Here is a 23,430-nt window from a genome sequence, read left to right as displayed (position 1 = left end):
ATAATAGAAGTGGTAAGAGCTATTTAAATTATTTAAAAATCTGGTATTTTTTTTATATCACGTAAACTATTTGGAGTCTATAAACCAGGGTGACTTTGAAAGGTTTAAGATTTTTCCGCAAAATGAAGAGTTCAAATTAAATATGTACGGAATGGTATGGAATCATACTGACCCACATCAGTCACGGTCACAACGGTTTATGGTATCTTTAAATATAAGAAAAAGTTTAACCATAATTAATGTTGATTTGGAAACATGCTTATCAGGAAAATAGGACCTTTTCAATTTTTCGAAAAATTCCCTAAGAAAAAAATTATTGTCACTCAGAGTTGGAAATTGAAATTTATGAATGATGAATAAAAAAGTAGAACTTAATTTATTTAAGGCCGTTGCAAATATTTTTTGAAGTTTATGTCCCTCGGCTCTGACCAAAGTCGAGGGGGGGGGGGGCAAAAAAATATACAAAAATTGAAATTACAAGCCTAGGTTTCAACATTTGGATGAAAAAAGTGTTTTGAAATGCATTTTACAGGCGTACAGTTGCTTTCCAATCATTAGTTTTGAAAATATCGAGGTATTGACGGAATTTTATTTTTTTCGCAAAAAAAAAAACTTTTCGTGGGGCTGTACATTGGTATTTCATGAAAATTTAAAATGTTTTCAAAGGAGTTCAAACATGCTAAATATGATTATAAACGCGGGAAAATGCAGTTTAACTGGTTTTCAGTTGATTAAACTTTAATAATTTTCATAAAAATTTTGAAGTTTTTCGAAAAAATATTGTTTTGCCCCTTGATTAGTCAGGCCAACTTTGAAGGGGGAGCGACATAAACTGAAAAATAATATGTACCACCAAAAATCGAAATCCACATAAAACCCAATGTTGTCCAATGTTTTGCAAACAAAAAATTCCAAAATTTCTAATTGTTGACGACAATTTTATCTTCGCAATTTTTTTTTTTGCGACGCTGTTTATTGTCGAAATACAATAAACAATACAAGAAATATAATTTGTTTGATTCCATGAAACAAATAAAATTTACATTTACAGTTATTTTTTTCAATTATTTTCATTTCCCTAATTATGATAAAATTTGGATAAAATACCATCGGATGGTTTGTAAAAAAATCTCGATTTTGTTCCCTTTTCAAATTTCTGTGATGTAGTACAATCTGTACGGAGTTTTTCCTTGCCGTACGGATTTTCGACCCTCATCGCGTATTTTTAACAGGCTGGATTTAAGTACGGATTTTTTCGTATAATACGGATTTGTACGGAATTTTATGATGCCAATAACAACATCTTTTATTTTTTTATATGAATGGCTTTTTTTATTTTGCAAAAGCTTTTGCTAATTAGACAGTTTGATTTAACGGACAACAAAATAATTAATGCATAATACACCTGTCCAGTTGTTTTGCAATCATTAATTTCAAAAATTTCTAATTATTGTAGAAAATTTTATTTTTGCAGTTCTGTACATTGTAATTTCATAAAAGTTCAAAATATTCTTAGACGAGCCCAAACATGCTAAATATGATTATCAATGCAGAAAAATGCATTTAAGATTGTTCTCTGTTGATTACACTTCTATTTCAATTGAAATTTTGATGATTATTGAAAAAATATAATTTTGGAACATGTCATTTTAAAGGGAAATTTAATGTACTTTTTGAATCTACATTGACCCAGAAGGGTCATTTTTTCATTTAGAACAAAAATTTTAATTTTAAATTTCATGTGTTTTATAAATTTGCAGGGTTATTTTTTAAAGTGTAACAATGTTCTACAAAGTTGTAGAGCAGACAATTTATAAATTTTGATATATAAACATAAGGGGTTTGCTTATAAACGTCACGAGTTATCGCGATTTACGAAAAAAAGTTTTGAAAAAGTTACTTTTCGCGTTTCTCTTTGTTTCGTCGTCCGTGTCTGTCGCCGGTAACGATGAATGACCTTTCGACGACGACCAACCTTTCAAAACTTTTTTTCGTAAAATCGCGATAACTCGTGATGTTTATAAGCAAACCCCTTATGTTTATACATCAAAATTTTTGTAATTGTCTGCTCTACAATTTTGTAGAACATTGTTACACTCTAAAACATATCCCTGCAAAGTTAGAAAAAACACGAAATTTTAAAATAAAAAAAAATTGTTCTAAATGAAAAAATGACCCTTCTGGGTCAATGTAGATTCGAAAAGTACATTAAATTTCCCTTAAAATGACATGTTCCAAAAAAATGTTTAGTCGAGTAACGGTAAATGGTAGTGTTTTAATAATAGTTTATGCAACAAGTTGCAAAAAGAGGATTTTTTCAGCACGAGTCGTACATTTATCCAACGAGGTTCACCGAGTTGGATAAATACGACGAGTGCTGAAAAAATCAAATTTTGCAACGAGTTCCATACAAGATTTTTTGCAATTCCGAAAAACACCCATTGAGTGAAATTTTAAGTCGAATTTTCATGTATTTTGTCAATAAATCGTTTAAATCAAAAAAATGTTGAAAAGTGTTACTTTTCGAAACAATCGCTGAAAAGTTCAACTTTTCAGCACCCATTTCATTGCTGAAAAGTAGATCTTTTCAGCATTTATTTTGAAAAGTGTTGCTATTCGATTCTGTTATTTTTGGTACAGAAAAGTAGGCTATTTCGTCGTTCAAGAATGACAGGAAAAGTAAGTAGTTTCACGACGGAATTGCCAAAAAACTTTTTAAGTGTTTTTTTTCGATGAAAAATACGTTTTTTTCGGAATTTGGAGTACGCCATTAAATCGGGCGTACATTTTTACATAAAAGTCCCTTTGACACCAAATTTCTATCTCATCACCATTTCAGGCTGCAAATTATTGAAAAAAACGGAGCTCGGATTCGTGATCAGGGACAAAAGTTACCCCTTAGGACAAAGTTTCACGCAAATCGAAGAGGGGTCGGGGCAGCTTTTCCCGATTTCGTGTGAGTTGGTAGAGAATTACGCAGCTTCATTTTTCGATATCTGGTGACGAAGGGACGGTATGACCCTTTCCATTTTTGAACATTCGAAAAAATACGTGTTTTCAATAATTCACACCCTGAATGGCGATGGCTTTCATGTAAAATTGGACGCCCGATTTGATAATGTACTCAGAATTCCGAAAATACGTTTTTCGTCGAAAAAATACGATAATATGTAAGCTTAAAAAGATTTTGTTTTTACTCAACTATAAATTTTTTTTGACACGCTATGTCATTTTATGGGAAATTTAACGTACTTTACGAATCTTAATAATCCAGAAGGGTCATTTTTTCATTCAGAACATATTTTTTTTTAATTTCAAAGGTGTCGTACTGCTCCCATCGATATCGTAAACTGGAGCTTGGATTCGTTATCAGGGACAAAAGTTACCCCTAAGGACAAAGTTTCATGCAAATTGAAGAGGTGTCGGGGCACCTTTTTCCGATTTCGTCTAAGTTGGCGTTGTTTCAATTTTTAAATTCACGTATTAAAAAAATACCAACCTTATCAGCCCTTAGGGACAAAATCCAACCTTCTGGTTACGCAGTAATGATGGCGTTAAAACCCAAGTGACGATTTGGACATCCACACGAGATGACAGTAGTTCGCTTTTCAGGCTGTAGATAAGATAATAAAATAAAACTCCCAATAAGTCGATCAACGAATCTATCACGTCATGACACTTAACTCATTTTTATTGTTTCTGTCATAAGGCGTACAAATAGCTCCACTCAGTTTTCCCTTCACCATAAGAAATAATAATTACATAAAATATTGGGCCTTCATAAAACAAGAAGAACTCCCATTAATTGTCTGTTGTAATAAAACCCTGAAATACTCTTCGAAATCGTGCATCGCAATGTCCTTTTTCCGCGAATTCTCATTCAATTAAGTACTGAAAGCGTTTTTTTTTTGTTCGGAGGGTCGAGCAAAAGCATACCATCCATTAATTTGGTCGCCGCTTCCGAAAGCCCACATTTGGTGACGGGGCCCGGAGAGTAATTGAAAGTGTCCTGAATTTATACACTCAGCCAAGCCCAGTCCCAAGTGTGTGTGTGCACGATAAAACGGCTATTGAACGCTGGCCCTGGCTGAACGTTGAATTGGTTGAGTTGCGTTAAGTAAAACATATTACCCACATTTTAGCCCGGAGTCGGGGGAAAAAAGGGCGATTCTGCTCACCCTTGCGTTGGAACAAAAAAGGTCAGCCAAACCGGCATGATCGTGTCACCGTGGAGCCATTAATTTGACGGAGAAGTGTCATTTGGTAAGCAGTTAGAATAAAATGTGGTATCTACAAGGTCACATTGATGGAAGTAGTTAAGTATAGAGTACAATTTGCGATGATTTTTTACTCTCAATTTCAACCAAAATAACTTTAGCTGATCTTGAGTATATAAATTACACTCAAGTTCTGTTAACTGTGAAAAGCCTCCGGAGACCAAGTCTATCTGCTATGAAGTGTTTGTCCCGTTAATTCCCCCCCCCCCCCCCCCTCGTATATCCAAATCTCCAATCCAAAGGCAATCCAATCTTTTGCCACTGCTGGCGTGTGCGACTTACGACACAACTATGGGCCACAGCTTTTCCTCGGCTCAACTCTACACGAACACAGCAGCCAGAGCTTGGAAAAGCGCTCTGCTCCCATGACATTAATTAAAGTCAAGTGCTTTCGGGGCTGGTTTTTCCACTCAAGAATCTCGGGCCGGCCCCTCTTTTCCTCTCAAGCCAGCACTGGTTGAATCTCATTATCTCCTCCAGTCCCAAAAGAGTGTAGTCTAGGAAGAGGCTCGACGAGAAACGGCGCGCCGTTTTGCAAGTCTTCCGGACAATTGCTCGCACGATCTGGGAAGAGAAGCCTCCTCCTAGATGGTGTGGTGGTGGACTTTCGAGAGTCCTTGGCCAAGGCGGACTAGAGACACTGAATCGACGGAGTGGATTCTGGGCCATTATCACTGTGGCGTGGAGCTGGGAGTTGAGACTTGCCGGATGGCTGGCGATGGATGACTGTATTTTGACAAATAGAGTGAATGATGAAGTGGGGAGAAGCTCGGTAATGATTTTAGTAGACTTTGTAAAGAAGATGATAATTTATGCTTTGTGCGAAGGGTGCTTCAGAGCTTTGCTGGGTGAATATAGTTAAACGTCAGAAACGTGAAAAAAATTTAGGAATATCGATTGAAAATCTTTTAATTTATTTTTTGGTGCCTTTTTTATTTTTTGATATGTTTTAGAGGACATAAAATGCCAACTTTTCAGAAATTTCCAGGTTGTGCAAAAAATCATTGATCGAGTTATGAATTTTTAAATCAATACTATTTTTTTTTAAATCGAAATATTGGTCGCAAAAATTTTTCAACTTCATTTTTCGATGTAAAATCAAATTTGCAATCAAAAAGTACTGTAGTAAAATTTTGATAAAGTGCACCGTTTTCAAGTTAAATTCATGTTTAGGTGACTTTTTTGAAAATAGCCGCAGTTTTTCATTTTTTTTTTTAAATAAGTACACATGTTTGCACACCTTTGAAAAAAAATATGTTTTTAAAGTTGAGAAAATTCTCTATATTTTGCTTTTTCGGATTTTGTTGATACGACCTTTAGTTGCTGAGATATTGCAATGCAAAGGTTTAAAAACAGGAAAATTGAAGTTTTCTAAGTCTCAACCAAACAACCCACCATTTTTCAATGTCGATATCTCAGCAACCAATGGTCCGATTTTCAATGTTAAAATATGAAACATTTGTGAAATTTTCTGATCTTTTAGAAAACAATATTTTCAAAATTTTCAAATCAAGAAAAACATTTTAAAAGGGCCAAGCATTCAATATTACGCCCTTTTGAAATGTTAGTCTTGGTTTAAAATTTTGAAAATATTGTTTTCGAAAAGATCAGAAAATTTCACAAATGTTTCACATATTAACATTCAAAATCGGACCATTAGTTGCTGAGATATCGACATTAAAAAATGGTGGGTTGTTTGGGTGAGACTTAGAAAACATAAATTTTCCTGTTTTTAAACGTTTGCATTGCAATATCTCAGCAACAAAGTCCGTATCACAAAATCCGAAGAAGCAAAATATAGAGAATTTTTTCAGCTATTCAAAAATATTTTTTTCCAAAAGTGGGCAAACATGTGCACTTATTTAAAAAAATTAAAAACTGCGTCTTTTATAAGAAAAGTCAGATTCAAAAATTCATAACTCGCTCAAAGATTTTTTGCAAAACCTGGAAATTTCTGGAAAAGTTGGCATTTTTTGTCCTCTAAAACATATAAAAAAATAGTGTTTTTTTTTGCAAATTAAGTTTTAGTGATAAAAAGTTAAATAAAAAATCACCAATTTTTTTACCGTGTATCATTTTTTTTCAGTGTAGTCCGTATCCATACCTACAACTTTGCCCAAGACACCAAATTGATCAAAAAATTCCTTCAAAAGATACAGATTTTTGAATTTTCATTCATCATTTTTGTGTGGACAGCTGCCAAATTTGTATGGAAAATTATATGGACAAACTAATGATGCAAAATGGCTTCAGTGGGCATATCGAAGGCACCAAAAAAGTTTTAGTCGGATTAAAAAATCAAAAAAAAAAATCGAATGACTGAAATCATAGAGAACTGCTCATTTAAACCAATTATAGGAACTTACAACACCATCTGAACGTGCTTCTAATCTCAAATAGGGTTTCTAAGCATATTTGAAAATTACGGATAATCGAAACTTTAGATAATCGAATCTATTTTTGTTTGTTTGATAAAGCGGAGAAATGCTGTAGAATTCCACATTAAAATTCTATATTTTTAATTTGAATGCCTACGCAATTCCAATGTTAAAAGAAGCAATTTTGCATCATAATTTTTTTCATAAAAGTCTACATACAATTTTGTGAACTAGTCAGACAATGTAGGCTCTGGATGCTCTGATCGATTTGGTATCTTCGGCAAAGTTGTAGGTTATTATCAGGACCTTTTGGCACACTGGAAAAAATCCGATATTATCGCTTTTTGTAACCATACAGTTAAATTCCCAATATAGGTCAATTTTTAATGTTCGAAATTTTTTATATATTCTAGGTCTTAAAAAGGCACCTTTGCGCTTGAGCGACCAACATGGTCATTTTGTACCACCCTAACGATTTGCTTCCTCATTTGTGTTTCTATCTTTCGTTACTGCTTTCTCTTCTGTACTATTGCAAATAAACGTTAAGTAACACTCGTGTTTGCTGGGACAATTCGGGGGTCGGGGTCCTTCCGCGTCGGCCGCCTGGCCGAACACTATGATTTTTTTTAATTAATAAAATGTATAAATTTGGAGATGCAAAATCAAGTTTGTAATTTCAAATGACTTTTTAATTAATTTTTAAATTGCGTCGTTTTCAAAACATAGGTGTTTTTGTGATTTTTCGTCGATTTTTATATTTTTGCAATTTAAAAATATTTTATGATGTCAAATACCACAAAATACTAAAATATTTTCGAATACGTTGCCAAATTTCCTACAATTTTCTTTTTTGTCACTTTTGTCTTCGGCCTGCTGATTGTTGAGAGAGATGCAGGCTCTTTAATTTTTTTTTAATTTTCGTAATTGAAAGACGCAACTTTTGGTACCCAGACATGTATAGGTCATCACTGAAATTTTTAAGTTAACGCAGTTTTAGTGAAAAAGTTGATTTTTTGCCGATTTCGTCAATTTTCTGTTTTTGCGCGTGGCGCGTCGAAAAACTCAGTTTTTATTTTCAAAAAATCATATCTTGGAAACGTACGGTTCGACATCGCCAATTTTTTGATATGTTATGTGAAATTTTCCGAGGAATCCGATAAAAATATATTCAGACATAGGCTCTTTGGTCCAGACACGGTCAAAACGCCATTTTAAGTTTTCATACGACTTTTTCAATAGTTAAGCAAGATTTTTGGAACTTCTTACTATTTTTCCCAAATAGCCAAACACATCACCTTTCGTTTGCGTTTAAGACAGCTAAAATAGGATGAAATGGCGCGGAGATATGATTTTTCGAAAAAAGTGGTTTTTGCGAAAAATTACGAAATCTGCCATTTTTCGAACCACCCTAGCACGATGTAGGTCACCCTAATGGCCAAACAAAAAAATACGGGTCTAATTATTTTGGCCAAGGAACCCCCAGAAAAATTTTGAGCCCGATCGGAGAACTTTTTTTTCGGTTTAGGCTCTTTTCAAATGGAATTGCTGTATATAAATTATAAAAAAAAAAATAGATTAGAATTTCTCAGTATTACCTGATAAGAACTCATTTATAAACTCCCGATGTTGGTTCGATTTTCAGCAAAAAAAAAACTGACTTAATCCACCTATGTGGTTGATGCCTACCTCACTTTTCCTTTACCAACAATGGGTAATATGAGTGGTTTGGACACAAATTTCAGCATTTTTTTTAGATCCTGGGTAAAAAGGTAATAATAATTCGAGAAAGGGTCAGATCTTCAATATTTTGGACTCGTTGGAAAGGTCTTTCAATTACCTAATCAACGATGGGTTGGATGATCGATCCGGACATCGTTTATATAAACTTAAGTGAGATTCGGTACCAACAAAGAACACAAATATCACTTAAGTGGTCAGAACACGAGACAGGGTTGCCAGATCGTCAATATTTCGGACTCATTGGAAAGGTCTTTCGATTACCTATCAAACGATATATTACACTATGATATTTGGAGCGATTTCCTGTCATTTATTCAACTTCCAAAATTATGCGAAAACACATTTTTATACATAACTTTTGAACTACTTATCGGAACTTCAAACAATTCAATAGCACCGTATAGGACCCTAAAACAAGTCGAAAGGGACTGGATTGGTCAAAATCGGTTCAGCCAGTGCTGAGAAAATTGAGTGACATTATTGGTCACATACACACACACATTCACACAGACATTTGTTCAGTTTTCGATTCTGAGTCGATATGTACACAGAAAAAAAAAATTAGTTTTGTAAGGTTTAAATTTTGGTTGGTTTAATACAACCTCTTTTTATGATTAATTTTACTTTAAAAATGTGTATAAATGTGAAATGTGAACCTGATGAAAATTGATCAGAGTTTGATGAATATTCAACAATTTCTAAAGTATTTAATATTACACATTTTTATTGACACCAAATCTGTCACCATTTCTATTATTATCATTTTTTTTTCTGTGTATATATCAAGGTGAGTTTTCGAGCTTATAATAAAAAGTAAATTTTTAGAGCAAGATTATAGCCTTACCTCAGTGAGGAAGGCAAAAAATGTATCTTCGATTGGATTTGAATTTTAATTAAATAAGGCCGATGCAAATATTTAAAAAAGTTTTTGTCCCTCGGCCCTGGCCGAGGTCAAGGGGGGGCAAAAAAATAAAAAAATATAAAAATTTTAATAACAAGCCATAGTCTTTACATTTAAATGAAAAAAGTGTTTTAAAATGCATTTTACACTAGTTCAGTTGTTTTGCAATCATTAGTTTTCAAAAAATCTAAGATCTGACAAAAACACAAATTGTATCGGAAAAAAAAAAGATTTTGCATCGAAAATTTTCAAAAAGTCTTAAGATTTTTTAATAAACTCAAACATGCTAAAAATGATTTTAAACGCAGGAGAATGGATTTTAATTCGATTTCAGTTGGTTGCACTTGAAATTTCATTGAAATTTTGAAGTTTATTGTAAAAATATTTTTTTTGCCCCCTGATTTTTCGGGCCAATTTTGAAGGGGGGGGTGACAAAAACTTTTAAAAATATTTGTACCAGCCTAAGTAAAATAAAAAAAAATAAAAAAAATATGTCATTGGATTATCCAAGAATTTTTTTTTTTCAAGTATTCAATCATATGTTGGGCAGGTTCAGGGGCCGGTCCTAATTCTTACCAATTTGCTGATTTCAACTATTTAAACAAATAATTTTGCGAAACTTCTCATGAAAACTTGCTTGCTCCTACTCAGCTATTTGTAAATTTATTGCCGTTGAAAACGCATCTTAGAAGTTGTAATTAAACCTCTATAAATTAGTTCAAAATTTGGGCTAAATTTTTAAATGACTCCGACTCCACAGCCCTGGTCAGTAAGTTTAAAAATGTCGAAGAATTCATCAAACAGGTTTTTTTTTCTATGATTCTTTTTTTGATTTTGTTTCAGGACTAATTTAATAATTTTTAAATTTTGGAGAGTCAAAAAATGATTTTGGCCGCAAGCAAATAAAGTTTTACACGGTATAATATAAATTAAAATTTGATAGAGGGAAATGATGTATCGAAATGCATTTTGATTTAATTTTTAAGCGATAGAATAAGAGTTTTTTTTACTAGACTCTGGCAGACAAATTTTAAAATGTGGCACTTGTGGTTAATTTTTTTAAATTTGATTTCATGAAAATCTAGTTTTTATAATTAAATTTTCTGATTGCTCGGAAGCCTCATTTCACTCGTTAGGCCAGATCAGGATAATTTATTTCTTCTGCTCTTCCTCTCTTTCAGACAGGCCATTTCTGATCTGATTTAAAATCGGTTGTGTAAAAGCACTATTCTCAAAAATATTATACTTTTTTCAGTTAAACGTCGTAAACAAAACCTTAAGCAACGACTCACGACTGTACGACTGTGTAAGTCAAGAAATTCACGAATGATTTGTATAGCTGTATGAAGCAGTTGACCTAATCGCTGACTGCTTGCCAATCGCGGTAGCTCACGATTGGTTACGGCCTGACGATTCAAGCGATTGGTTTGGTGGTGAGCAAGTGATTTCTGGTCATTGAACCGACAATTTTAATCCTTTGTAACAATTTATCTAGAATTATAATTTCCTTAAACATGTTTATAAAAATAAATTAAATATTTAAAAGAAAGCAACCCGTTTTGCTCAAAATTGTGATCAAATTCAACACCGCTGGGCTCGAGTAAACGAGCTACCTTGGCCCATTCCCGCGTTGAATACATCATTTATTGGGGCCGTCTTTGAAACATTATCTCGATCCTCCAACTTGGCGTCATAGCAAGATGAAAACGCTCCTCCTAGAATGACCTCCCACTTCTCGCGGCATGGATGGTGACTAACGCGACGTCGTCGAGCATCGTTAGCCAGAATTGTTGTTATTATTTTCAGTTGATTTGATTTCTTGACTGAATCGGGGTTGGAGGGGGGGGGGGCTTTAGTAATTGGATTTTTCAGTGGGTTGAAATTTGATACTGTTTGCGTAACGCTGAGATTTGTTGAAACGGGCGCTATTTTAGCAATTTTTGGTTCCTGGAATTTTTAAATAAGATTAGATGGGATTTCTTTGAGATTGCTGCCAACTTTTTGCATTTGAATGAGTTTGCAAAAATATCATTTTAATTTCTCAAAAATTATTCCAACATGGAAAAGGTGCTTAGCTTTCCCATTAACGCAAAAACCATTTCAGTGCGTCCTGTTTCTTCTTCCCGGAAGGGCACTTGCCTAAAACCTTTCCCCCTAAAGGACGCTTCCGAGAGTTCCCACTATAGTCAAAACAGCGAAACTTGGTCGTGTCCAATTAAATTCCCATCTAAACTGGGTTGTGACCCTTAACCAGCAGCACAGCGGGAACCCTTTCCCGGTCCTTGGAGGTGTCCTTGAGGAGACTCCGCAAAAAGTTTTAAATGAAAAAGATACTTTAACTACTTTTTAACGAGGGGTTTCCTCGCCAGTCATCCAGCGTCATTGGGGTTATTTTGGAATACAGAGAAAAAAAAAAAGGCGCGAAACCAAGGAAGTCGTTATTTTTATGTGACGGCCATTTTGGAGTGACAAAGTCCTTAAGAAATGGTCAAAAAAATGAACAAAGGATAAAGCCCGCGGACGGAGAAACTTGTAACCCAACAACATAAATCTTGATTTTAATTAGGAGAGGTCCAGGGGGAGAGTTTAATGACAGCAAAAGAACAGCAAAAAAAAAAAAAACAAAGAAGCAAAAATAAATGGTGTCATCGCCAAGACATTGGCCGTGGCCGAGAACTCTGACCATCTTGGCGCGAGAGTGTGGCCATTAATTCCCCGCAAAAGCAGCGCGCCCGCTAAATAGAGATTTATTGTCCGCTGGTCAACACTCCACTCCACTCCAGCAGTGCAGTGTCATGGTGTGGTGACAGGCAGTGGCGGAGGACACAACTGGATGAGGACAAAGTTATACCCGGAGATATATTTACACTTTTGCTTCGCTTTGTGAAGTGCTCCAGCGAACACCGGAGTGACCACCAGTTGTTGGCCTACGGAATGTTTGGAGAGGGGAAGGAAGGGGGACCGTAATGTGACGGAATTTCGATGCTTCAGTCATTTTAGTTCATACTCCAACAACAAACACGAATTTATACATTTTGTCTCTTCTTTTTTCAAACAGATTTCTTAAGGGACTCTGTCTTAACCTAAGACATGTTTCGAAAATCTGTTGCTCGAAGTCGTGATGAGATAGAAATTTTGTTAAATGAGCGAAATAATTACAAAACGGACTGGTATAGAACCAAACCGAGTTTAGTAGAGAAGTGTTCAATGTACCTCAAGATGTAGTTTTCAACAACAATTTGAAATGTGTTTAAAGATAGTTAACTATAACTCTGTAAAAAAAATAATAAATTAATTTAATATGCAAATGGTGTTATGGCTTTTTCAGTGGAAATTAATTCAAATCGGAAAAGGGACTGCATTATCGTATTATTTGGACAGTTTTTCACTATAAACGGATAACGTTAGTTTTTTTGTTACAAGTTTTGAGTAAAATTGAAAAAAAAAATCAAAAATATCACCAAATGTATAGGAGTTTTCAAGTAAAATATGTTTCTAAGTAAATGTTGACAATCTTTGATGCCTGCTAGAAAATTAGTTTTGATTGCACAAAATTATATTTTATGAAAAAATCAATTTCCAATTAATTTTCATGAAATTTTAAACTTTTTTATACCAAAGGTATCCAATTTATTAACATTTTATTAAAAGTTAGTTAATTTAAATGTTTTTCATAAAAAATCATTTAAAACAATTGAGCATGCTAATAAAAAAATACGGCTTGAAAAAAGTTTTTTTTTATGTGCTAAATTTTTCTTCGAATATTATGACTTGGCAAAAGTCACCAAATCGAACCAGAATCTACAGAAAATGCATTTTCCAACCATTCATTTTTTTTTTTTATCTGGCCCATTTTAATTTATTTTGATTTGTTGAGTAAGTTATCCTTTTTCATTTGTGTATGAAATGTGTATGAAATTTTTTCAACTTTAAAAAAAAAATATTTTCAGATTTTTTAAAATCATGTATAACATTTAATTATAGCCAAATAATATGATTGAAGCCTTTCAAAATGTAAGTCGTGATTTGAAAAATCTGAAAAATTTTGTTCAACGAGTTGAGAAAAATTTACAAAAGTTGCACTTTTGAAATTTGAATTTGACCAATGGTTTCCTTGATATCGGCGATTGAAAATTGAGAATGATTGGGTTAAAAATCAGCAACCAAAGGTTGCATAAACAAAACTACACTTTGATGTGATAAAAAGTGAAGTCGATGGATAAAGATTCATTCAAATTTAAATAAACAAAAATAAAATATGGATTTTTATGCGAAATTCTAAAGAACTGCGGCAGTTGCAAAAATTTTCGAAGATTATGTCCCTCGACTCTGACCGAAGACGAATGTAAAAAAAAAATCAAATCTAAAACAATTGTATCATTGTTTTAAAGAAAAAAGCGTTGTAAAATGCATGACAATATCATAATTTTTTTCAAAACTTTTTGTAAATCTAAACATCGAATTTTACTATTATTCAAGATATTTTAAAGCAAGACCAATTATGCTTCAATTGATTATCAACTCAGAAAAATATAGGGAAAATAAACCCATTTGCGGCATCAAACTAGGCTTTCCGGCCAATTCTTATGCACTCTTGCTTTTCACTTGATTGTTGACAGTATAAGTTTGTTTATTTGTCTATCAAATTAATTATTAGTTTTTTTTTCAACCTGTTTGAAATAAATAGTTTGTCTTATCTTGAGCTTAGCATAATTAATAACTAATTTATCTAATTGTAATTTTTTTTAATTATGCATTGAAAACTGGCAACGTTCAAAATCCATAATTTCGAGAACTTTTTTAATCGATCATAAAACATAAAGAATACTATTTAACATTCCAACTCCCAAGTCTCAAAAAAAGTTGGAACGGTAACTTCAACTCACTGGTTCTCGGGCAAAACTTGACCAATCTGGACAATTCTTCTTTCCAGTGATTTGTAAGAATGTCTAGATGATCCTAGAACTTTACAGAACTCTATTTGGTCAAATCTGTAATTTTTGCAATCAAAAACATCGCTTCAACTTTTTTTTGGAGTGTAGAAAAAAAATGCCAAAAACTCTGCGGAGGCAGACTTTAAACAAAAAGTTGGAACGATGTTTTGATTGCAAAAATTACAGATTTGATCAAATTGAGTTCTGCAAAGTTCTAGGATCATTTCGACATTCTTACAAATCACTGGAAAAAAGAATCGTCCCGATTAGTTGAGTTATGCCCGAGAACCAGCGAGTTGAAGTTACCGTTCCAACTTTTTTGGGAGGCTTGGGCGTCCGTGTAAGTTTGACGTGCGTTGGGCGTTCCAGTGTTAACCTTTTCTAACTAACTGATCTCAGTAGAATCGTTTCTCTAAATCTCTGAATTGAAAATGTAATATTTTGCATAAGAACTGCTTGATTCTAATAAAACACAAATTAAAATTGTATTGTACGCCACAAAATCTTCGTCACGACTTCTGGTTGCATCGCGAGCCAAATGTTAAAACCATTTTGGTAAAAATAATGTTTCAGATGATGGGTAGTAGGTAACATACATGGGACATTTATGTGTTCATGGATAGTGAACCAATAGTATCAATTCTGCCAAGAATCGTTTTGAAATGATTTGCAGTTTATAAAACCAAAGTTTTATTTTCTAAAACAAAGCAAAACAGAAAAAAGGTTGTTGTTTTCTCAAAATTAAATATTATGGCTGTTTTTGGCTAAGCAGTCGACTGCTAAGCCGAAAACAGCCATATTAACTGTCCCAGTCGAGATAAACGAGTAAAAATCAAATAATTCTAAAAGAGCACTTAGCTAGTAAGATCTAAACTAAGAAATATTTACCCATATGTACGAATTGATCTGGACCGATATGATAAATGGAGTGCATTTGAATATAAACCAAATATATTTACTCAAATATATTACAAAATACTTGACAATGTGAGTAAATGCTGCATTTATTAGCATTTTTTTTTTCAATAACTTATATGGGCTACTGTTTGTACAGCTTTTCAATCATTAAATTTTTGAAAAATCGGAGGGTTCCTTAAAAAATACTGAAATAGAAAGTCAATGAATAATTCTACTAACAAATATATCAAAGTTATCTCAATGTTGGAAATGGAAAAATAACACGATTATTTAATACGTGTATTATTTCAACAAGAGTACATGTAATTTTAAAAAAGTACGTCTGGTAACATTACTGGAGCAGAACTGTTAAATTCTAATAAAACAATAATTGAAAATGAACACCAAAAATGGTGTTAAAGTGTTAGAAAAATTGTTCAAAGACTAGATGCGACAAAGAACGCGTTCTAGAAAATAATTCAATACGTTTGTCAAAAATTTCAATTTCATATCAATATTCAAAGCTCTCCCCAGGTATCGGTGCACGTCCCCGGGCCATCCACTCCAAAATTACCAGTTGCGGTCGGGTGCTCGGAATCCGGTTCCATCCGGTTCGCATATCCGGGGTTTCACCCAGCCCGTATGACCCGAAGCGTTCTGTTGACATCAGGCAAACTCACTACTGCTTTTACTGATGCGAAAGTTTCCCCCCTGAGGGGTAAGAGGAGACGGACGGGGTCAAAATTTTCATTTTATGTTTTTGTTATTATTTTCCTTTCGGTCAATGTGCACGGCCCCGTTGCCTGTTTCCGGAATCGACGGGATGGCCGGCGGCGGGCCAGTTGGCCGGTTGATATTTATTTCATTCGCCTGGTGGCGTACATAATTTAAATGACAGGCGGTTTGCGGCGGGCCAGATAAGAAATTCAACAGTTTTGCTGCTGCGAAATCGTACTTTTGGGCCTAGAAATTGTGTCGTATTGCGGAGAAGTTTGCGCGCGGATGAGCATCATCAGTGCTGCTGTGCTCCCATCTGGTGGCAATTTGGAGTCTAACGCCTACCGGTATGCAAATCTCCGTGCAGGGCCAAGAGGTCAACAACTTCAATTCGTCAATCATCAACAGTCAGCTGGCACAGATCCCTCGAGGGGTGAGGTCATCCGATGTTGTGTCATCTCATTAAAATTTCCCCCTTTTCCCCCCGCTCTGAAATTACCATTTTCAATCGACTAATGTTGTTCTATAACCTATCTATCCCTTGCAGAACCCATCACGACGATAGTGGGCGGTCCGGATCTGTACATCGACACCGGGTCGACGGTGAACCTGACCTGCATCGTGCGTCATCTGCCGGAACCGCCGCCGCTCATCCTGTGGACACACAACAGCGAGGTGAGTCGCGATATCAAAAGAGCATGTTGTCCAGGTTTCGACAGACTTGGCCCGACTTGGGCGGACTTTGATGGAGGACGATGATAATGTCGACGACTGTGGTGACGATGACGTTTTGCCTTCCGCATCAATCAACAACAAACAGTGAAGAAGGGTAGAAAGGTGTATAGTAATTGCGCACGGAAAGTTATGATCGGGTTTAAAATGTTTTAAAATTTTCTATTATGTCATCACTTAATTTTGCCAAAAACTGGTTCCAAATGAAAGATTTTACCTTCATTTATATATCTTCAAATCTTCAAAATTTAAAGATTTAATCTTCAAATAAAAAAAAAGCTTCTCGTGTCCTTTCTTTGTTGCATTAAAAATTCTCGATACCATGCTCGATATCACGTAATCCATGTCCATCACATTGACGATGAGTACATGACGGGGAAGTTATGGTAATTACCACGAAACCAATTTCAAATTCCATCCCATGTTCCATAACCACCAGAGCCTTAGCAATTTCATTTCCCCCCACCAGAAGCAGCTCGTAGTGACTTCCAGTGTGTGTGCGTCATTTCCGGACGTTCATTAAGTTGTGATCAGCAGCTTTGTGTGTGTGTGCCAGTGCAAATTTGACTTATGGGATGTTCGCTCTCATCGTTGAGGTCCCACACTGCCACCAACGAATTACCGCCCAAATCCCACCCTCTGCTGGCGTGTGCCATTAATTGCACCTCAGCATAAAACGCTTTTATGTGGCCACCGCTGCTGCTGCAAGGAATTATCTGCAGAGTGGGATTTTCTCGTTACTGTGTAGCAGATTCTGGAGAGGCAGTCCAAAAGTCCGGAATCGGAATCGGACCAGAACGAAGGGGGCTTATCGGAATGCCCTCGCTGTAATCGGACCGAAAACGTCGGGATTTGGCAGAGTTGGCACTTTTCTCCCCCCGGTTTGAATTTTAGGGGGAGAAAGCTAGACGAACTTGGGTAGTTTTGGGCAGATATCTGGCAACTGTAAGCAGAATTATTTGCTGGTTGCAGTTTTTCGCTTGGGTAGGGGGATTTAAGGGAAGTTAAGGAAGTGCCGGAAATAGAGCAAAGATTACTGATCTTTGGGTGGGCGAAGGGCAGAGTTTATCTCTTCAGTTTCGTTCAGTAAGGATCAGTGAAGAGGCCTGAAAGCATTGTGATCGTCCATAAACCACGTGGTACTTTCGAAATATTGATGATTAATGTTTGTCATGTTTTTTTGACCTCAAACTTCAAAGTTTTAACCCACTTCCCTTTGTCGTAAAGGGCTCATATTTGGCATGAGTTCATCTCATGTATAGACAAACAAACGCTGAAAGTTTCATCCAAATCGGAGCACCTCGATACGACCTCTAGAACAACCCGAGCAATATTTACAAATACTGTCTCTTAAGTCAAATTTGCATGTATTTTGTCAATAAATCGTTTAAATTAAAAAAAAATGTTGAAAGGTGTTACTTTTCGCAACAAGTGCTGAAAAGTTCGACTTTTCAGCATCCATTTCAGTGCTGAAAAGTTGAACTTTTCAGCATTTATTTTGAAAAGTGTTGCTATTCGATTCTGTTATTTTTGGTACAGAAAAGTAGGGTATTTCGTCGTTCAAGAATGACAGGAAAAGTTAGTAGTTTCACGACGGAATTGTAAATACAACATTTTTGAAACTAATATTTGGTGACAGTTTATCGATTGTTATTGTAATTTGAAAATATGTTAACCTCCTGTTGGGGGAGTTTTGAGGTCGCCTCTTTTGAGCGGAGATTAAAACACCTGATGTTGATGGTCTCGCTAAAAGCTAAACAAATTGTTTATTTTCATTCTTTGTTTTAACAACTTGTTAGTACTTACATATTTAGTTTCCTCACTTAACCTTTCTCCCAACAACAATCTTCCCTTTCGCGAGCAAGAATCAAAATTCTTTCCTTTCCAGATCACTTTCTACGACTGCGCGGCAAACTAGTAGAAGTCTTCACCTACTGTACATCTACAGTTTGTTTTGATTCTTCTTTCCCGCGTACTGCGACTTAACAGTCGATATTGACGATTTCTTCCCGATGCCTAACCTAGTATTACGAATGTGAGCATTTGGTAGTGTCCCCGAATAATACCCACTCGATGAGTACTTTTGCTTTCCCTCATCGGCGCGATCTGTACCAACACCTCCACTGCCACTGGTTGTAGAATTTTCAACGAAAAAAAATGAAGAGTGAAAATTAATGGGACCACTTAAGCTTTTCTCCGCGTTCCATACAAACAAAAATATTAGATCCACAAGTGGTAGGGGGGATGTGACATTTCCAAAAGTGTTCATTTGATTTATAAATGGTCCCACTTTTTTTGAGAAGAAGACAATATTCATTCTTTCTCAACAAAATGTATGTCATTAGTAAGTGTCGTGCACAAACGGCAGATTTCTGAAAATTATCGAATCGATAAATACCTAGAAAAAATCGTTAATTTGGTAAGTCTAATTATAGTCCCAATATAGGGAAATCTTCACTATTAAATCATAAACTTTTTTAAAACCTTACATAATTAAACTTTTTTCAAATGACTTTATTCAGTTTGGTGATATGAAACATGTTATTCAAACAAATTTAATCATTATTGTAAAAGGGATTTTGCTTTAACGCGATTTGCTTTATTATTTTCGAAAGTCTGTTTTCAGATTGACACCCATCCATTTGGTATATGTATAATTAAATCACAAACATGATTAAGGTAAGATTGAAATGAGTTTCTACAGACAATATCAAAATAGTTTTTTTTACAAACGAAAGCTTTAAAATTCATTTCCGTCTCCCACTTCCACCACCAAACAAACTTTGAGAATTATCTGCCGCGCACTGAACCGTCCTCGCGGTGCAATAACTCAACCAAACCATAACATACTATCAGGGATTCGAACCTAGGCCACGTGGCCCAGGGCTGCCTGCTGCTGCTGCTGGCTGGACGCTCACGCCACCGCCCTTGGGGGTAAAATTAATGTCCTCAGATATGGCGCAGGCCTCGATTGGCCCCGCGGTGGTCTGGCTTTCCTTCCCTTGGGGCGGCGAAAAAGCTCGGTGAAAGTTTTCCGAAGGGAGAAAAGAAAACTGGCACCGAACTGGAGCACAGAAAAAACGCTAACATAAAAGATAACACGCGCGCGTACACAAAAGCTTCCGAAAGTTGGCTTGTTCTTGGAATAAAGCACGACGAAGAAGAAAACAAATATGCCCAAATTTATGGCGAAAAGATACTTGTTGGCGAGGTTTACACACTTTTTATACGGTTTCATCAGGTGGACGTGACCGTTGAGCGTTAGTACTTTCCGTTTGTTGCTGCTGGTGACGGAACAGAAAAGAGTCTTCAAGAATTGCGTCATTTTGCAGTTTTTGGTGCAGTTTTTAAGTTTAGTCCAAAGTTTATTGAGCATGAGCATGAGCATGAGCATGAGAGACCACCCATGGTTGTCCTTCTCCGTTGCTGAACAGGACCGTAATATCCTATCAATACAACCGACCATACGCTTGAACGATCTAATGGTGTTTCCCTTATCAACAGCATGTATGAATGAGTTGAAAAGATAAAACATCAAGATCATTAAAACTAGATCTGAAGCAAATAGGTTACAGTCATTGGCCACCAACGGCGCCCGCCATGTCAGTTTGTAGATCTCGGGGGATTGGGACGGGAATGTTAGTTAGCACAGGTTGCTACCAAGGGTGGGTTCTATACGATATCCATACCCCCACGTGTGCCGGAAAACTACTTCTACTTGGGATTTTGTTAGTGGGTAAGGGTAATGGCCAGGATTCAACATAGAGGATGATGATGCGACCCAATAGTCAATAAATTTGGTTTAATAGTGTGATGTATTATACATTCTCAAGGCAAACAGTCGGAGGATGCGGATGAGATTATTCCCGGTTATTTGGTTGAGTTTAGCATTAATGATTCAATCTTAGACAGCCGGCTGTGGAAAGATAAAACCAAATAAAATGCGAAAACGCGAAACCGCCCGGACCGAAAAACCCACACAATCGAAAACGGCAACGAAAATCCTGCGTGATAACCGCGACGCGCACCGTTCAAATCCGCCAAAGCAACTGTCAAACAATCGCGAAATCACCCGGGTCGAAATACACACACAATCGGGGGGAAAACAAAACGGAAACGGCAACGAAAATCCTGCGTGATAACCGCGACGCACACCGTTCAAATTCTCCAAAGCAACTCTTTAAGTTTGGTCCAAAGTTTATTGAATGGATGAAGTATTTTAATCGTAAGTATTTTTATAGTAATGACTTCTCTGGGTGATCACGGATTCGAAAATTACATTAAAATTCCTATAAAGTGATTATCTCTCGATTTTTTTTTTTAGAAGAGAGTGTGAGTTGGCGGAAAATAATTTTAAAAAGATTCAGAAAATAATCCACTACAGTTCAAACATTGAACCCACTGTTCACATCACGACAAGTTTCATGGTCATCCGTTGGCCGGAGTCGATAATCCGCGGCCATAACTGGGGGACTATTTCGCTTGCGTTGTGTTTTTTCTTCGTGCTGACAAGATGAACTAGACGAGGCAAAGTTTTTCCCCATCAACATAATGATGCTGTTCTAATGAACATCTAATTAAATGTTCTTCACGTCCCGTGTCTGACGGGTCCACCCCCGAGCAAACACATGTGAGCCTGAACACACACACACAGTTTAATCCTTAAATGACCCCGAGGGCAATAAATGTTTATCTGGAAATGGCCATTCTCTTGGTCCGGGATAAACATTCCAGCATCATCACACTCCCCCCGCACGTGCCGCCGACCACGTGACCCGAATCAGTAGAAGTTAATGACACACCAACAATCACACACACACACATGGAGGAGGTACCATCAGGTGATTAAATAAAACGTGGGTTTTTATTCGACCCTTCCGATTGCAAAGTCGTCCTCGTTGTTTTCCCGGTTTGCTTGGCGCAGGCACTTCCGGTGAGGGGGAGGGGCGGGGTGGGATTTGTACCGAATGTGCCATTATCACCCATGGCTTAACTTACGATAATTATGTGTGCAGTTATCGCCAACTCTCCCGCTTTGCTTGCCCAAAGCGAGGATTCCGACCAGCAGCATCAGTTAAGAAGCTTTTGGTCAAAGTCGGGCTTGGCAGCTGAGAGTGGGGACGTGTGGGCCACTTCTGGCCAATGTTTTCATCGATGCTCATCGTAATGAAGCCGGATGTCGATGTTGTGGGAATGGAGGAGGACTGTCAGGGTTGGTATTGATCAAGTTTCACATAAAAAAAAAACAGTCAGTTTTTATTGATTTTCTCTATGAAAATAAAAAAAATGTGAAAATTTGGAAGTTGTGAAACTTGTATAAATCTTTATGAAAATTCAAACTTAATTCAACAGAGCACGTTTTCCCTTCACCGGAACGAATTTCTTTTGAAATTGATTTCAATAAAACTTTTCGAAAAATAGCTTTAATTTGTTTTACAATGCCTAGTTTTATATTTTAAATGTTAAAATGTGAAATAGGTTAATATTTTTAGAATGTACCTGTTTTTTTGTAATTGCTCTTAAAAGGCTGTTTTTGTAGATTTTTCTCGGTTTATTCTAGAGGTCGTATCGAGGTTCTCCGATTTGGATGAAACTTTCAGTGTTTGTTTGACTACACTCAAAAAAATGAGTTCGCGTAAACGTGAACAGCGTGCATGCCACCGGGCACCAGGAAGAAAACTGTTCAAGTTGTATAGTGCATTGCACCATAAAAGTGAACAGTTTTCTTCCTGGTTCCCGTTGGCATGAATGCTGTTCACGTTTACGCGAACTCATTTTTTTGAGTGTATACATGAGATGAACTCATGCCAAATATGAGCCCTCTACGACAAAGGGAAGTGGGGTAAAACTAGCATGGAAGTTCAAAAAACAAAAAAATCTTAAAATTGCTCGCATTTTCGTAAAACTTCATAAATTCCAACTCGTTCGAAACTCATTCGTTGCATTCGAAAGGTCTTTTAAAGGACTTCAAAATGTACCATAGACATCAAGGATTGGTTTAACTTTTTCTCATAGCTTTTGCAAATTACTGTTAAAAATGGATTTTTGTAAAACCTTTATATCTTTTTGCAACAGCCTCCAACACCCATACTCCTATAGGTCAAAAGTTAGGGAATTTAACTTTTTAGCCAATTGCAGTTTTTCTCATAATTTTTCGATTTTTCTATAACAAACATTTTACAACGTTAGTTTTTGCCCTGTATGCTTCCATAGCGGCACTTTTTGATCTCAATTTTGACATATTTAGAATCCTTGCGAAATTTCACGTTAGTTAGAAGTAATGGAATTGTAAATTTGATTGGAAAAAAATTATTTGAAGAAATGGTGAAAAACTCGCTCTTCAATTTTCAATTCGGTTTTATTGGTGAATAATCAAGATACAATCAGTTCTTTTGCAATTCATAACAGAGTTTTGGAGTTCCTTTCAGCTGTGTGTTGCATCATAATCCATTTTGGAACAATTATTTCTATAACTATGGCACTAACAAGAGCAAGAAAAACAAAACTCGCTCTTAAAATTTCACTCAATGGGTGTTTTTCAGAATTTCAAAAAATGTTGTATGGAACTCGTTGCAAAACTTGATATTTTCAGCACTTTTCGTATTTATCCAACTCGGTGAACCTCATTAGAATGTACGACTCGTGCTGAAAAAATCCTCTTTTTGCAACTTGTTGCATAAACTACTATTAAGGAATTTTTGGAACAAACACTAAATTCACCTACAAATTGAGAAAAATGAACATTTAAGGCCATCAAAATGGTTTACCGGTGTATTGTTTTTTTTTTCTAGATAACGTTAGAATGTTTGAAAAATAAGACTTGTTTGCTGAATTTATTTACACGTTTGATTTCA

General features: G+C 35.8%; 1 protein-coding gene across 2 annotated transcripts in view; it reads left to right on the top strand.

Moving 5' to 3' along the window:
• LOC120430358 (kin of IRRE-like protein 3) overlaps positions 1-23,430 on the top strand; it is a 450,977-nt gene that overhangs the window by 407,849 nt on the left and 19,698 nt on the right. For both annotated transcript variants that reach the window (XM_052708963.1, XM_052708962.1), the window contains exon 6: positions 16,392-16,519. In XM_052708963.1, the coding sequence (XP_052564923.1) occupies positions 16,392-16,519 (128 nt within the window). The remainder of the gene's footprint in view (positions 1-16,391; positions 16,520-23,430) is intronic.

This window comes from Culex pipiens, chromosome 2 (genome assembly GCF_016801865.2).
Source record: "Culex pipiens pallens isolate TS chromosome 2, TS_CPP_V2, whole genome shotgun sequence".
Classification (NCBI taxonomy): Eukaryota; Metazoa; Arthropoda; class Insecta; order Diptera; family Culicidae; genus Culex; species Culex pipiens.
Note: the sequence above shows the minus strand (reverse complement) of the source record. Positions and strands in the feature narration are given on the sequence as shown.